Genomic DNA, 16397 nt, shown 5'->3' on the forward strand with positions numbered 1-16397 from the left:
ATTATTTGTTTTATCTGCGGTCGAAACTGGTTCATTCATTACAAGTGTGGAGCTATTCTGTGTTAAAATCCTGTACCTGTATATTAATTTCTTAAGTTCTTGCCAAACTTTATTCACCTAATGTCACAAATGTAAATGAAAACAGAACCAGAACTTGTAAAAATGGTTTGGTCTTGCTCTCTCAAACAACATGCTGAGTGGCACCTAAAGAAAATATTCACAGCATCTGAGAAGCTTATTATGCATAGCAATGGGAGGAGGAGGGCGCTCATTTTGGTGGAGCAGTGATTGTGTCAGTGCCACAGCTTTAGTTTCACTTCAACTGATTTATCATTTGAAAGCAAAGAGCTGAGAAGCTGCTGGAGCTCGAGGTTCAGCTCTGAGAGGTACCAAATCTTGCTATCACTGAGTTTCCTCATCAGGTGTTCCTTCATCTCTACCACCTGCTAAACTGGTTCATTTTGGCCTGCTGCGTGTTGTGTGTGCTGTCATACAGCAGTTGTGTGTGGCATACATCCTGTGGCATCTGGGCCACAGGTACAGCCTAGTTGCGTGCTACATGATGCAGAACTGAATGCACTGTAGAGGTGCTTTGCAGGCTCACAATCAGAGATGTGTAATGACGTGTCCTTCACCTTGGACCACTTGCCAGCACTTCACAGTTAATAGGAAAACCATCGATGAATGCTTGAGTGAATGAACATTTAACATGGTTTGGAGATTTATTCAACACAATTCAGAATCATAGGCTGTAAACAGACTGTGGAAATGATGCTGTAGTTGGTTGTCTGGTAGTGTAATATTGTACAAAACAAGCTGATAACATAGCTCTTGAATAATTACTTTTCCATTTCCAAACACAGCACATCACCATTGTGGATGAAGTCACACGGCAAAGTTGAATAAAAGTGAACTCTTCCTGTGAGTCTAACAGAGGTGGCCAGAGAACAGCACCAACACAGGACCTGCATACTTAATTCATTCAGTTGTACGCACTTTCACCGAAGTGAATGGAAAAAGAAGTGAATGTTCCCAATATGAAAGTTTAATGTGACCATATATTCCCACTTTATTGACCATAGCAGGAAAAGCACAGATATAACGAATACATTTAATGATGGTATTGTGCAGGCTGGCTGACTGTCATGTCTTCCTTGGACACTTTAATAAAGCAGAGCAGAGAGAGAGAGACTGTTTTCTTGCTATGACTGTTGTGTAAAAGTTCTTTTACTGCATAATCTCAGCAGAATCCCATCACAGCTCTGCCCACCTTCAACCTGTCCTCAGCTTTAATCAGCTGGAGTAATTAAGAGTAAGAGCAGGGCCTTTAACTGTTTGAAGATTTGATTCCTTTCCACTCTGGGAAGGCCTGTCTCCACACTGGCCCCAGAGCCACCTGGCTGTTACACACACTGCTCAGGATTCCTGCAGCTTCCCTGCAGGCTTCAGCGAGCCCGCAAATCTGGCAAGGCAACATTTTCTTGCCATTTCAGATTTTGCCTTAAAAAGCCTATTTGAGCTCATTAGACACATATTTGAAGAAAAATAAATAAATAATAAAAACTAATAATAATAAACTGTTTTTACATGGACTGCCCTGATCTTCTCATCCAGCGCAGTTATCTCCATTGCAGCACTGACCTTGTTTCATCTCTGACCCTGCAAAAAATCCACGTCAGAAGCATGTAAGTGAAAACTGAGGCGTGTTTTGACCATTTAGGGAGAATTTAGAGGCGTAAACATACACACAGAGCAAAAGACAAAGAGCATTTCTTTGCAGCAGAGTCTTTTAGTCTTTAAATTTGTGTCTTGAGTTTAACAAGACACATAGTTTGAAATACTTTTCCGCGTTGAGCTTCTCTGAAGACAACACAATAAATCTGATTATCTGTAATGTGATTTCAAGGCAGTACTGTAAGACTGCAACCAAACAAACTCAGCTGAGTTATGAGCCAGGCCCTTCAGCATGCAAATGCATGCACACACTTTGTTTCTCTTTTGCGCACACACACACACACACACACACACACACACACACACACACACACACACACACACAGAAAGATCAAGCTTTGTGTATCCAGATGCCTTTGGCACGTATGGGTCTATTTAGCTTTAACAGAATTATCTTATTATGTTTCTTCACTAACTCTGAGCTTTATCTCGTGTGACAGAGAAAAATAAACTCATATTCTCTCTCCTCTCTTAACTTCATTCACTTTTCATACTTGCACAGATTCCCTGCTACATGAACAGCCTGTCAGAGGGAGAAAAGAGAAATATTTGTAGTGGTTGTAGGATTAATCACCTGCAGGGATACCTTCGCTATGTTTAGTGATTTAATCAAGGTGAGTAGAATTGAACAGATCAGTAACTTTCAGTAACTGTATTTTATTCAGTTTTGAAGGGAAAATGTTGTTTACAACATTGAATACATCTGTACACAAGTGCAACATTTGTAAACAGCATGTAAATCACTCATTTTGTATTATATTCACAAGAGGTGATGAAAACAGCAAACATTATTTGTATATAAGTCACTGATGTAGTCATACAACAGTGTTTGATGTGTCCATCACAAGCCAGATTGCTGTCTGTCTCAGAACGATCAAATTGGAGCACTCAGTATGAAATTCACATTTTTTGCTTCACACTCCATCAGTAATATTCTGGTTTAGCCAAAGTCCAAACATGGAGCAGTTTTATTTTACTGAACGACAGGAAACACACATTTGGTGCAGATAACATCATAACTGATCCTGACGGTCAAGATGCCTGTGAGCCAGGATCAGTGGAAGTTCAGCACAGACTTCTTGAGGTATGAAGGATTAAAGATCCGGTCGAGCTTCAGTCAGAGGCCAGTCTGACCACTGACTGCCTGCAGAGTGAAGTGCAGTAGAGTGCGTGAACTACTGTCATAGTTCAGGATGTATGGATGACAGTCCAGGACCTCCTGTCCATCAGGTGTGTGCAGCTCAGAATGACTGGGACACTTCAGACATGATGCTCTAACTATTGTTTGTTCATGAAGTGCTTTTGTGCTGCAGCACTCAGATGTCAGCATCACTCATCCCAGCAGATACACCCAAAGTGAAATATGTCGATATTGAAGTGAAGAACCCTCAGGTTCTGAAACAAAGGAGGATGTGCAATTCCATTATTTTAGAGCCACGAAGACCACATAAGGGGAAGGTCAGGGTGAGGAATGGGTCAACAAAAACGTGGAACTTTAACACTTTGACCTGTTTCCTGCCACGAGTCACTGTTGGTTTCTTTCAACCACGAAAGCAGTCGTCCCCTAACCGCAAGCACTTAGTTATTACTGTAACCAGGACAATGAAGATCCTCCAATCTTGGTTAAGATTCCCTAACCAAGTAATTTTTGTGCCTAATCCTAACCAAACCTTAACCTCAGCATCACCTCATAAAAGAGATTTGTTTGTTTAACAAGGGTTTGTTACGGTTATGGAGGGCGCAGACAAACAGTGTCTTCCTGTCCACAGAATTCTTTTCCGCGTCACTCTGGATGGCATGGACAAATGATTTATCTTGTTGTTTAATTTGGGTATATTGGTTATCCCGTGATGGATCATATGGATTCCAAAAAGATTAGAGGGTGTGACGTCACAGGTGATTCAACAGTCGGCAGGATAATCCCTGTCTTCTAATTTCAGCATATTTCTAAGTGAAAGACAAAATCACCACTTTTGTCATGCTCGTGATTCAGTGTGAGCTCTCCTTGGTGTCTTATTCAAAGCCACAAAATTACAACTTTCCATCTCATTAAAATGCTCAGAGAGTGAATTTGCATATATTTCATCTAGATACAAGCTCATATTCCAAGCATAGACCATCCGCTCGCATAATTCTGATCAACAGTCCTTATGAATTAACATAAACTCTAAATAGAAGGGAAATTACATTAAGGCTTCAAATAAAACTGACTGAGACGCACTGTTTCAGCACCACAGCTATATGGACTTCTAAATGTGGAATATTAGCTTGTTTATTGTAAACAACAACAACAACAACAAATAATCATCGTCATCATCATACAGAAGGTGTCAAGAGATACACCTGGATGAAACAGGATGTGACAGTAAGAGCTCAGAATAACACGATGGAGAGTCTCCAAAGGTTTCTGAATATTAACATGCTCGTGAAGTCATTTTTTATCCCATAAAGGGGTGTCAGGTGTGTGAGGGGGTCCGGTTGACTGCCAAGGCTGAGCTCGCTTGCTTCTGTTTTGTTTGTCATTTCTGTCACGTTTGCTCGGATCTGCTCACCTGTCTGTCCCTCGTGTTTTCCTTTCCCCCTTTCCCTTCATGCTATTTGTCTGTCTGTCTGTCCCCATGTCTGTCTGAGGCCGGGTGTGGCTTCCTCCACCCTCTGCTGTCTCCTGCCTGATCACCTGCACACCTGCTGCACATCAGGCTCATCAGCCCAGCAGTATATAAGCCTGGCTTTCTTCACCTCTGGTTGCCAGCTTGTCCTGATTCCTCCTCCTCCTCCTCGTCAAGCGTAGCCCCTTTGCCTGTCAGCCATGTCCAGCCTCAGTTATCCAGCTCTGCCTCCAAACAGCTCACCACGAGTTTCAGTATTTTTGTCAATAAACTGTTACTTTGTCTGCCGGTCTGCATTTTTCAGTCAAATTTGTTGTTTCCTGGAGTTTTAATGCGTTTAGCTAAATTCTGGTAACAACAGCCAAGATTGCTCAAGCTGGCAGCGGTGTGGAGCTCTGAAAGACGCCGTGGCAGTGCTCTGTGTTGTACAAAACGCTCTTCCAGCCTGAGGACTTTCTACATTTTAGCAGATTAATTGGAGGATGCAGGCTGATTTATTGCATTCTCTCAAAACCCATAAGAAATTGCACAGAATTGAGATTGAGATCTCAGTATCTTCCAAATGACAGATTTATCCAATGCATGTCAAACATTCATGTAAAACAGACTGAAGAAAAACTAAACAAATGTTTTTCTTCAGCATTCCTCAGTTTGTATGTGTTGGTCAGAAGAACCTGTGTTTACCCCCACGTGTCATCTTGTGTGTGTATTCATGCGCCGTGGTCACAATGCAGGTGCCATGGTTGTCTTTTTCCATTCTTTGAAACAGCACATATGCATGTTTGTATGCAGGCGCGTACATGCCACTTGTGGAAACTGAGCATCGATGTAACAGCATTTAAAGGATTGTTAGTGTTTCATATGTTCTTCCTTAAATGCAGCAGCTGCTTGTATTTTATTAGCTTCTGTGCATTATCAAACCCACACAAAGAGCCGTTCGCGTGTGCTTTTGTGCACCATTCGTGTGTGTTTTCATCTCTGAGACCAGTTTGTGACCCTCATGTTTGTGGCTGTCACAGGTGTGATGGTGTGTGTCGGGAAGTGTTTAGCAGATGCGCCTCTGGCAGATGCATGACAGGCAGGTTGGGCGGTAAGTTTGGATATGATACATACGAAAACAAATGCACTCGCTTATGACATTTCACCTCATGGGGAGAGGGACGAGGGAAACACTATGGATCAGCCCTGGTCCATCTGTCCCGTTGTCCTTCTGTGCTGGTGTATCAACCACCAGTGTTGAGCAGTAACGCATACTCAGTAACGAGCAACAGTGCTGTGATGACAGTGTCAGGATTACAATGTAACATTCAGTGATTGACAGTTGCTAATGCCATTAAAGCTCCATTGCTTTGATGGCAGTCACATGTTAAGAACAAGGAAGCTGTTGTCGTTGTTGTGAAATAATTGTAATTGATTACGTTTCTCGAGGAACTTGCTGCACAGCACAGTATCTCACTTGGTGCTGCGTAGTTCAGATAATACCCCCATTCGCTTTCTCAGGAGTAGTTCAACACTAAGGCTGACCCCTGTCACACCACAGATTTTCTTTTTTACACTCTGTGTGTTGTAGGAATTAAACAAACAAAACCATGTGGGTTGCTGCTCAGATGGTTTTTATTACCTTTGGACAGAGCCAATTTGTATGTGTCTCCAGCTACATGAGAGTGGTATCAATCTTTTCATCCAACTCTCAAGAAAGTGTGTCAGTGTGTTCCCCAAAATGTCACACTATTCCAATAAATTAGTAATGTCTGCCTCGTTGCTTTTTTCTGGCTTTTCAAACCAGTGCTGATTGGTCAAATGGAGGCTCACCATTGAGTTTTTGTCTCTTTGCCATGTTGGTGTCTTTTCCTCCCCTCAGCCAGCTGCATAAACCTGCATATATTTTCTACTTATTAACTGATTTGGTTGTGTAAGTAGCGTTTGTGTGCATGTGCGTGTGTTGGCAGGTGAATGAGGTTGTCTGTTTCCATAGCAGAGAGGGTGTTTATGGCAGCAATGCGAGGCTGAAGGAGAATATATAGCGAGCAGGATATACGTGGTATAAGTGAAGCATTTTTATGGAGGAGTCCAGGGGGCGCATGGCTGAGGATTTAGGGTCTGGCTCTTGGCATTCTCCACGGGACACTGAGAATGGTATGTACTGCCCAAGCCTTTTTCCCATGTGCACGCCCTCTCTCGATCTCCCTCCTTCGTTCACACACTCCTCATGTTCACACACAACTTTTTACGATGCTCATCTGGACTCCTCTTTGTTCGTCCACTCCCACCACTGGACATTTGCCTTTGGATTCATAATTTCGGACAGACTCTTTTTTGAAAGAAGTAGCGATCAGCTCAAAGCCGCTCAGACCATCTGCCAGTGGCTCTGCGGCACCCAAGCTTCTTTCCAGCACAGATGTCTCCTAAGTGGAAGTGGTGATGATTTGAGCATGATATTTTGCATCAGCGCTGGGAGCCAAACTATTTTAATATGAGAACCATGAAGGAGAGAGCTGTTGTGTATTCTACATGAAGGGTGAAAACACTGTCGTCCGACTGGACAGACACTATGGGGCATCATAGGACAGAGGAGCAGCATGTGTGAATGATAAGAAAGTGTTTTGATCGGCTACTGTCCAATCTGAGGCGCCTACAGAACACATAGGACTGAAGCTTGTCGCCATCAAATCCTCATCTGCTGTCTCTGTGTGTTTCCCACTACGCTGACCCCCCATATGAGCCAAATCAGACAGGAAACAAGATGGTCAGACAAGTCTCCCTCGAGAAGGCAAAATAAATAATAACGAAGGAAATGATGCAGGAACATCTGAAGGCTCAGGCTGTTTTTTTTGTTCCATGTTGTTGGAAAAAAAATAAAATCCAAGAGTGAGGGAAGGAGAACCTAAGATGAGAGGACGAGACGCAGAGAGATGAGGAAAAAAAAAAAAAAAAAGATGGCTCTCGCTCTGTTTGTGAAGCATAACATCTGCTGAAGGAGCAGATTCTGGGTCACCTCCATCATCCACCTCAGTTAATCATAACACGCAGCTTTCACACGCCTCCATGCACAGACACACAAACACACCCGCACACACACACTTGTTATTGTCACTAGCCAAGTGCACCTGATCTGCCAAAACTGCTGCCACTGAAGAGGAAAGCAAAAAGAGAAAGGAATGCTGTTTGAGAGTGCTTAAAAGACATAAATCAGGCGTGTGTACATGGCTTCACCACTGTGGATGATGGGTTAGGGTCAGAGATGAGTTGAAGGGTCGGTTCACCCAATTTTTGAAAGAGCGTATTTCTTGTTTCCTTCTTGTTGTATCTACGCATGCAGTGCACTTCTATTTGTTCAGGTTTTGAAAAATCAATTTTTTGCATGTCTGAGGGAAATTTTGTGATTTTGTGATTTTTTTATTTTTCACATCTTTCCAGAAAGTGTCATCAGTAATATGCTAATCAGCTCTCTGAAACATTTCCATAAGGAGTATTTCTTCAGTAGAGCTGATGAAAACTGTTGACAGTGAGGTCTATGGAATTTCCTGAATAACCAGAAAACTGTTCTCCTGAAAGACACACAGCTGTTGATTAATTTCTTTGTAATATTTCAGCATTTTGAGCCACTCAAACTAAACTCCACTGTATTGGGATGCAGGCAGAAGTCTCAAAGACAGGTGTCTCAAAACCTGGACAAAAAAAAACAAAAAACTAGGGTATCTGCATAGCAGATGCTGTAACATCTGTAGCTGAATGGCGGTCTTACTGTTCTTTAAGAAGGTTTGATGTAATGAGTTAGATAGACAGCACTACACTGTAGCCCCATCAAAACACCAAAAACAACAAAATATAGCCTTTTAGACTTATAGTCTTCCAGTAACAGTCAGGTTCAAATTGGCCTCATCCCGCCTGTTTTTCTTTGTTTTAAGAAAATAAATCAATAAACCCCCCCATTCCCCTCTCCTGGAGGGACGCAGAAAATGTCTTTCTTCCTCAATAGCTCTCCAAGATGACATGACAATTTTTGCCACATTGAAAAACAGGGTGAGGGCATGGAGGGATGGGACAAAATGAAATTAGCCATCCATTCAATCATGGATAGCAGGCTTTGCCATGCCGAGCAATGCTCTGTAAGCAGGTGCATGCAAATCTGCGGAGCATCCGTTGATATAATTTGCAGCCATCTCATAGCCATCTTTGTTGCTGTGTGACACAGTTGTTCTTTCATCACCACCCATGGGAAGACCATCAAGACAAGGACAAGGCCTGCTGTGGTGCTTGACACAGACAAGCCTAGAATCTGAAACAGGTCAAGTTGGATTGAGACACATGTTCCCTGCATCCCGGCACTGCCAGCCATCAGCCTTGTTTCTGAGATGGCTTGGTGAGCAGGCTGAACCAGGTTCTGGCCTTGGGTTCTTGCTGGGGCGGCATGGAGCCTTCAGAGCTGGTGCCACCACTGGAGGAAGACACCGCAGTGGAAGGTGGATTCACAGCCACTGTCACCACAGGAAAGCCATCATAACCCTCCCGATGTCAGTCAAACAATAGTGGGGACAGCGGAGGACAGCAGCAGAGAAGTCAACAAAGAAGTGAGTGTAAACCTGATCTGGGGGAGTTGGCCGTGATCGCTTGTGCTTGGCTAAAAAGGTTGTCTCAGGATGAAGCATCATAGTAGGGCTCTGCTCTAGTAGGGGACAGAGGGGAAACCTCCATGTCTTTGCAGACTCCAGGTTCATACCTACTTTGAAACCATGCTTTCAGTTTTCAGGGCTTGGAAGAAGTGGCCTCCCTGAAGGGCTGGAGCCCCTCGAAGCCAAGCCACATCAGGAGACGGTTGGCCAGCAACTCCTGATTGTAAATGTCCCTGTCTAAGAGGCCATGAGCAGGTGCAGGTTGATCTGCCAGCATCGCGATGCCACTCAGATGTCCCTTCCTGATGATACCTGGTAAGTCCTAGCCACAGTGGGGACTGGGAAAGCCACAGATGCAGATCCCCATCTTCTTAATCAGACAGCAGGTGAGGAGATGGGAGAACCTTGAGAAGAGCCCAGGATAGAGGGAGCTGAGCTGACTGACGCCTGCCAACTGTCTGGGTCCCTCTCTGGGATGTCTGAGAAGTTGACACTGAAGATTTGCTTGTCTGTCTTGTCCTCTGGAGGGACACCGCTGCCACCGCTGTGTTCAGTCCGGCTTCCATCACTGCCATCCTCCACTCAGAGCGCCATGAAGGTGTCTGTTTGCCGCTGGAGCTCCGCTGCAGGCAGGCATGCACGGTATTGACAGGCACCCGCCGGAGATAGCTCTAGCTCGAGGTGCTCAGCAGTGGGATAAACCCAATAGCAACAGCACTTACAGGACGAAGCCTATACAAAGTAGAACACATACTTTTGAACGGGCAGACAGAAAGTAAGCAGTATTGACAAACATAAAGACATAAGGAAAGAGGGGAAAAGTCCGAGAAATGATATTGGAGCTTGAGAGCAGTTCGTTGTAAGACTCCATGTGGGGCAGAGCGGCTCAGCAAGGCAGAAACAACATAATTACAGCTCTGTTTAGCTCCATTACAGCCACAGCACTCCTGCCTCTGCTGCCACCTACATACTCTCTGTGCTCTGCCTAATTGCCCACTCCTTATAACATCGGGAAGGCTTATTGATTTAAACAACATAATTGGGAAGTGCTCATGATGGGTAGTATGAGCAGCATAACCTTAATGATAATGGGAAACGGTGTGTTTTTCTGAAAGATTTCATCATCAGTCGTTTGATCAGTTTGATTGAGGACAATGTCCTTTTTCAAGTGTACTTTTTCTTAGATTTGACATATTCCTACTCTACATCCTTCTGTCTCTCTTCCTGCCCTGTCCCTGTGTTTTTCCCCAGGACAAGCATACATATTGTGCACTTAAATGGAAATGTGTGGGAGCAGAGAGGCAGAGTCATATTTCTTACCAACAGATACAGGCTGAGAACGAAAAATGAACGGAGCTGCACTCTGATCTCAGGAAGAGAATGACAAATATGAATGAAAGAGACCGACTGGTAGTTTTCGTGTATTCTGCAGGGCGTCGATGAATCAAACGAAAGGAAAAAGCGCAGTGTTGTTTTCAGGAATGTTAATTCAGCAGTAAATGGAGGGCTGAGGCTGCCGTGGCCTCATCTGTGAATAATTTGTGTTGTGAACTAAAAGTGCAAAACATAGTCAGCAATGATCTTTTTCACTTCCACCTCTTTCTTGCCGAGGGACAGAAAGGCAAAAGCATGCGAATGTGTGTTTTTGTGTGCGAGAGAGAAAGAGGCAAATGAACAATGCAAATAATGGGTTGAACTCAGTCTGTTAACGCAAATATCCCTTGGGAGATATGACTGTTACAATGATCACACACACACACACACACACACACACACACACACACACACACACACACACATAGAAAGACAGAGTAGTGTGTGTTTTGATTTGCATGGACAGTACATTATTCAGGAATAGTCCAAAGGAAAAGTCGTGACTCACACAGGCTGATTGTGCTCGTACAAATCATCGAGCACAGTTGTGCTGATATGTTCTCGCTTTCCACCTCTCACTTTGTCTTTGGCTCCTTGATAACACACACGAACACGTACAGCTTTGTATTCGTCATCTGGGATGCTGAACCTTTTCCACTGAACCGTCATGTGAAATAAGTCCAGAATGGGTGTTTAGAAGAAGGACACAAGCATTGGCTCAGTAGAGGAACAGAACAAGTTCAAAGAATTTCCTTCTCTCTGAGTGAAGCGACATAAAATTAATCAAACAGAACAAGAACCTTACTGATAACCGCTGACTTTATATGGATGTCATAAGATCAAATGAATTACACAATTATTATCAAGGCGTTTGAAAGTAATTCATTATTCTAACCACAGCCTAAAAGGCATATTTATATTTTCACTTCCACCAAAACATTATTTGTGTTTTGAGAAACTTTCAGAGCGTTTTGGTCGACCACAAACCCCTCTGGAAAAACTGCACCGTCGTCAAATGAGGCAGATAGCTTTCACACCCAGACAAGATGACATTTTGGAGATACAAAGATTACATCAAAACACTGATAAATTTCACCCAAAAGCAGCGACGAGCAGCCACTGTGAAGCAATTGGAAGAGGATTTAATTACTGGTCTTAAAAAACCTGAGGTGCTACCACCTTGGAAACAGAGTTTTACACAGGCTTGAAAAGGCATATCCTCATTCCACAGCACACTAGTGCGTGTGTGTGTGTGTGTGCGTGCGTGTGTGTGTAATGTAAAACCTGCCTGTGAGGTCAATAAGGCTATCAGTTTGAGACAATCCGGTGATTATGTGCTGTCCCCTGCTCAGTCTTGTGGTTAACTAAAAACAGACACACAGGCGCTGGCAGCAGTGGCTCACATGTGCGCGCACACACACACACACACACACACACACACACACACACACACACACACACAATGTTCACATGCTCTTGTATGCCCAGCCACCCATGAAAATCAAATCTCTGTTTATGTGCCAGTGAGGGAGGTTAGGAGATGAAATTACATAAATTGCAGATCACAGAGATCCTATTCAATCCAAAAATACATGTTAGGTGAAAATGACCCACCTTAAAATTGATTATTTCATGCATAAAGATGCAGAGGTTAAATTCACAAACAGATTTAGTCTTTAAGCGGCTGCCTTTCACTCACCAGTGGTTGAATACATGGACTATACCAGACATTTTTCTTTCAGAACAAGTGGAAAAACACCTCATACTCAACAGAGGGAAATATATACAAAATAGTTTTAGTGTCAAGTTTAAAAAGACTAATTTCCTCATTTTGTAAAAGACCTGGGCACTGTAGTTTTTAGCTAAATTTACTTAAACAGAAGCAAATAGGGCATTACTCTTTTCAGTTATGGATTAATATGCATTTGGTGCTCTATGAGTATTTACAGCAGCAGGACGCTGCATGTGTGATCGACCCTAAATAAACTACACTACCCAGGTTCATCATGATGAAAGAACATGTCACATGTCATTAAAAAAAATGGGACATTTGGGTGCCAGGGGATGGGGGCTGGATTAAAGGCACCTGCCGTTTGACCAATCGTATGCATTTGAGGCTTGCTTGAGCCCATAGCTGCCTCAATAAGGCTCCATCCTATATATCACATTCAAAACTGCATCGTTCAGAGAGAATCCTCAGTGTGTTTCATCAGAAATCACCAAACATGTGGGTGACACGCAGGAGCTTGTGAACTGTCTCTTCGGCTTTGCTGCTCAGTTGGTAAGAGCTGCATGTGGTTGTAAAGAGGAAGAGTAACACCACAAGATAAAAGGTCTTCACGACACACCAGCAGCTCGCCTGATCGTTGTTTACTCTGTCATCCTGTTAAAAATGGAGGCGCTAATCTCTGTGCCGTGGTGACATGACAGGCTGTAGATGTATGGTTTGAATCTCTGTCAGGTACAGCAGTCAGGTACCATGGCAACAAACACACGTACACACACACGGAAAAGCACATGGCCTTCATCATGAGACACACACAGACTGGAACAGAATGGAATTTGAAACGTTTTAGCCAAAAATGTTTCCATCGTTAAGGTGTTTTTTGCAGAAACGTTTCAGATTTCGTTTTGTTCTCCAACTTCGTGGGCGAAGATGGTCAACTGATGCAGCAGGAAATGCATCTGCCAGGAAAAACAACACACGCACGCGCGCACACACACACACACACACACACACACACACACACACACACACACACACACTCACAGTAGTGTTTCTCTCACTTAATGTCCTCTGAAGTGGTGGAACTTACACTGTTGCAATGACTCTCATTGATTTCTTGGAGACTTCTTCCTGATGGCGACTTGTCTTTGTCTCCATAAGGAAGGCAAGTCCTCACAGTGTGACTGTGTAAACAGAGTTATGTACCCACAACATGAGTGATACACGTCCACATATGCACACACACACACACACACACACACACACACACTTACACAACACATGCTCTTCCTGCTAACAAGTTTCTCCATATCATGTCTGTAGGCCACACGCTGAGATAAGGCAGAGACCGCCTCATGTGTCAGGCCTCCTCTGTGTTCTGGTCCCCACTGACCCCCATCCTCCCAGCATCAGTGGCATGTCCCAGGTGTGTCTCCTCTTGGCCTTGCTTATGCTCTGCAGCTGCACAAAGGTATGACTCACGGCCTCCCCTTTTCACACACTGACACACAGACTGAAGATGTGTGTGTTACTAAGGGTCTGAGTTCAGAGTTGCTAAAACTTGACATGAGGTTCCTCCTGCAGGTCTCCTCTACAAACTCCCTGGAGCTTGTGAAGGAGCAGTGGAGCAGCTACAAAAACCAGTGCCTGGACTACCTCAACGCCACAGCCCCCACCACAGGTTAGCCCCTCTCCTCCCAGCACGAGCTCATGCATGAACGAGATGCATGCAGCAGAATGGAGAAAGCCTGACCTACAGTAAGCCAAGATTTCAAAGATGTGATCTCCACTGCAGGGCTGGTGTGTAACAGGACCTTCGACCTGTACGCCTGCTGGCCTGATGGACTGCCAGGAACCACTGTCAATGTGTCCTGCCCATGGTTCCTTCCATGGTATCGTAAAGGTCTGTGTGTGTGTGAGTGTGTGTGTGTGAGTGTGTGCACAATATATGTTGGGCTTGTGATCTACACATATGCTTCAGTAAAACAGAACATAAGAACATTTAACACTGAATTAATCAATATTTCACGGTAATATTCAATATTTAGCATTTGTAATGTGGAATGGGTTGCTAGTGAAAATGATCACCCTGTTTCTTAGTTGCCCTCAACTCAGCAGAGCAAATAAGCATCTTTCTTTTGGTTCTCCTCTCTCTGATCAGCATCTTTCCAGCTGCAGCAGGCAGCCAAGTTCGGATAAACCGGTTCTGCACAGCCTGAATTAGCAAATAGCTGGTGAACATAATGGAGTACTCAGCAGCTAAAGAGGCAGATATTTCCCTCAGGAGTTGGTCAAGACTGAAACAGGCTTAAAGGAGAGAGAGCAATGGACTATCATTTATCCGGTGGACAGAAACACAAGTCGAAATAAATGCTAATGTTGCTCTGTGCCTGCAGGATGTGTAAATATGCAACATGTTTGCCATGTCAGCTCTATAAGATGTCAGTGTTGTGTTTACAGCTTGCTGCCTCCAAGTCGCCCAAAAATCTAGACGGAGTAAACTTTGGCCCGTTTGGTAGCATCCAGATAACAATTACGACAGGTTACGATGAGTTTCACATAGAGTCATTTTATTCCACAGTTATTTATTCCACTGGGAGCAGGTTTGTTTGTGTTGGCTGCATCAAACAGGCTACTTTAACATCAGATCTGGAGTTAATAACGATAAGTATATTCCCACAGTTTGGACCGTAGATAATGTTATGACATCACAGCAGCTACTCGCCGGGCTGATGAAGAGCTTCCACTATTTCTAGCCAACATTTGTCTTTTTTGGCTCGGTCCTCCTCCCTCGAGGAAACGTCAAATAGCAACAGTACCCCTTACTGTTGCTACAGCTCAAAGAACTTTCACCTGACAGCAGCAACCTCGACATCCCTCCTCCTCCTCCTCTTCACCGTGTTAGTCCTGACTGCGCTCTGGAGAGAACATCTGATTCTCACTGAGTCGTTTAGCATGTCACATGACACATGTATAGACACCCAGTTGTCGTTCACGATCGGTCACAACGCTGGTAATCGGTCAGCCACGACAAAATCGTCTCAAAGTCCGGCTAGATTCATGTAGTCTGATCCAGGCATAAGCGGCACACCTTGAGACCCAAGACCTGGTACTCTGTGCTGCTTTTGTGAATATGTACTACATTCAGAAACATTTAAAATGATGTATTGAATATTACATTGACGGTTATTATGCTAATTATTATATTCACGTCCCTTCTGAGAAACACAATGATGTAGAATTTATACAGTGACAAGAAGTGAGAGTAGAAAGAGCTCTTCAAACTGCTTTTATTTCAAGTCGTCCTGCGGAGTGAATGGAAAATGCTTTGTGATGGTGACACAGCTATCGTATGTCCTTGTCATTCATTTGGATGAAAGAAACTAGCTATCTTTTGGATGAATGCTGTACTGGATCGAGCAGACAGTGGTTTCAACAAGTGGATGAGGCATTCATTGGGTGTGAAGGACTAATGTTAGTCAGCTATTGGTCTAATATCAACCTTAAACTGATGTTAAGGCTTCACACTGTGTCTCCAGGAGAAGCACTCTGTCCTGTAGAGCTTTCTCCAGGGCCCCCCACGTGGTTAGGAGGCTCTGAATAGGTGTGAAGCTGTGATGAACATTTTTTAGTATTTCCTGTTTTTAGCAGGTTAATTAGGAAAATAATCTGCAGATTAATCAATAATAAAGATAAGTTATTTGCAGCACGAGGACCATGCACTCCAAAGAGGGTGACTTAATTGCTCTATTCAGGATTTTAGTTTGGCTGAAATAGGAAATAACTTTATTTGGTTTCATGCAGAAAATTTGAGAGGATTGATAGCATTTTTATGTCTGCACTGTACATAAGAGGCTACAATCTTCAGAAACAGATGAAGCTGAGTGAAACTTCTTTGAACTATGGTTTTCAAGATCAAAATAAACTCAACAATTTCTGTTCATTTCAGATAAGATAATGTCACTATTTACTTTTTCCTAAACAAATTGTTGTGTGGGTGTTTAGAGACTTCTGAACAGTTGGAGGCACACATGCCATCATAATATAAAATCTGTGATATAAATACAATATAAATGTGTGTCCCTGTGTGAACAGTTCAGCATGGTCTGGTCTACAGAGTCTGCAAGGAAGATGGTCAGTGGGCAAAAAAGAACACCAGCGAATGTGAGGACGACCCTGGTGAGGTGTGTGTACAGGGTGCCGTGTGTTTGTGTGTGCACGTCTGATCTATAGAACTGTGTGTGTGTGTGTGGGTCAGACCTGCCACGTGAAGTAACTGTTACCACGTTTGAAGCTGCTTATGGGGCAGGTGGCGAGATGACTTTGTGACTGAGTTGACAC

General features: G+C 43.6%; 1 protein-coding gene across 1 annotated transcript in view; it reads left to right on the forward strand.

The window, feature by feature from the left end:
- gcgrb (glucagon receptor b) overlaps positions 1-16397 on the forward strand; it is a 37416-nt gene that overhangs the window by 12065 nt on the left and 8954 nt on the right. Inside the window, exons 2-5 of the mRNA XM_076729656.1 lie at positions 13380-13527; positions 13641-13737; positions 13852-13959; positions 16152-16240. Coding sequence (XP_076585771.1) covers positions 13474-13527; positions 13641-13737; positions 13852-13959; positions 16152-16240 — 348 coding nt within the window. The 5' untranslated portion in view covers positions 13380-13473. The remainder of the gene's footprint in view (positions 1-13379; positions 13528-13640; positions 13738-13851; positions 13960-16151; positions 16241-16397) is intronic.

This window comes from Chaetodon auriga, chromosome 4 (genome assembly GCF_051107435.1).
Source record: "Chaetodon auriga isolate fChaAug3 chromosome 4, fChaAug3.hap1, whole genome shotgun sequence".
Classification (NCBI taxonomy): Eukaryota; Metazoa; Chordata; class Actinopteri; order Chaetodontiformes; family Chaetodontidae; genus Chaetodon; species Chaetodon auriga.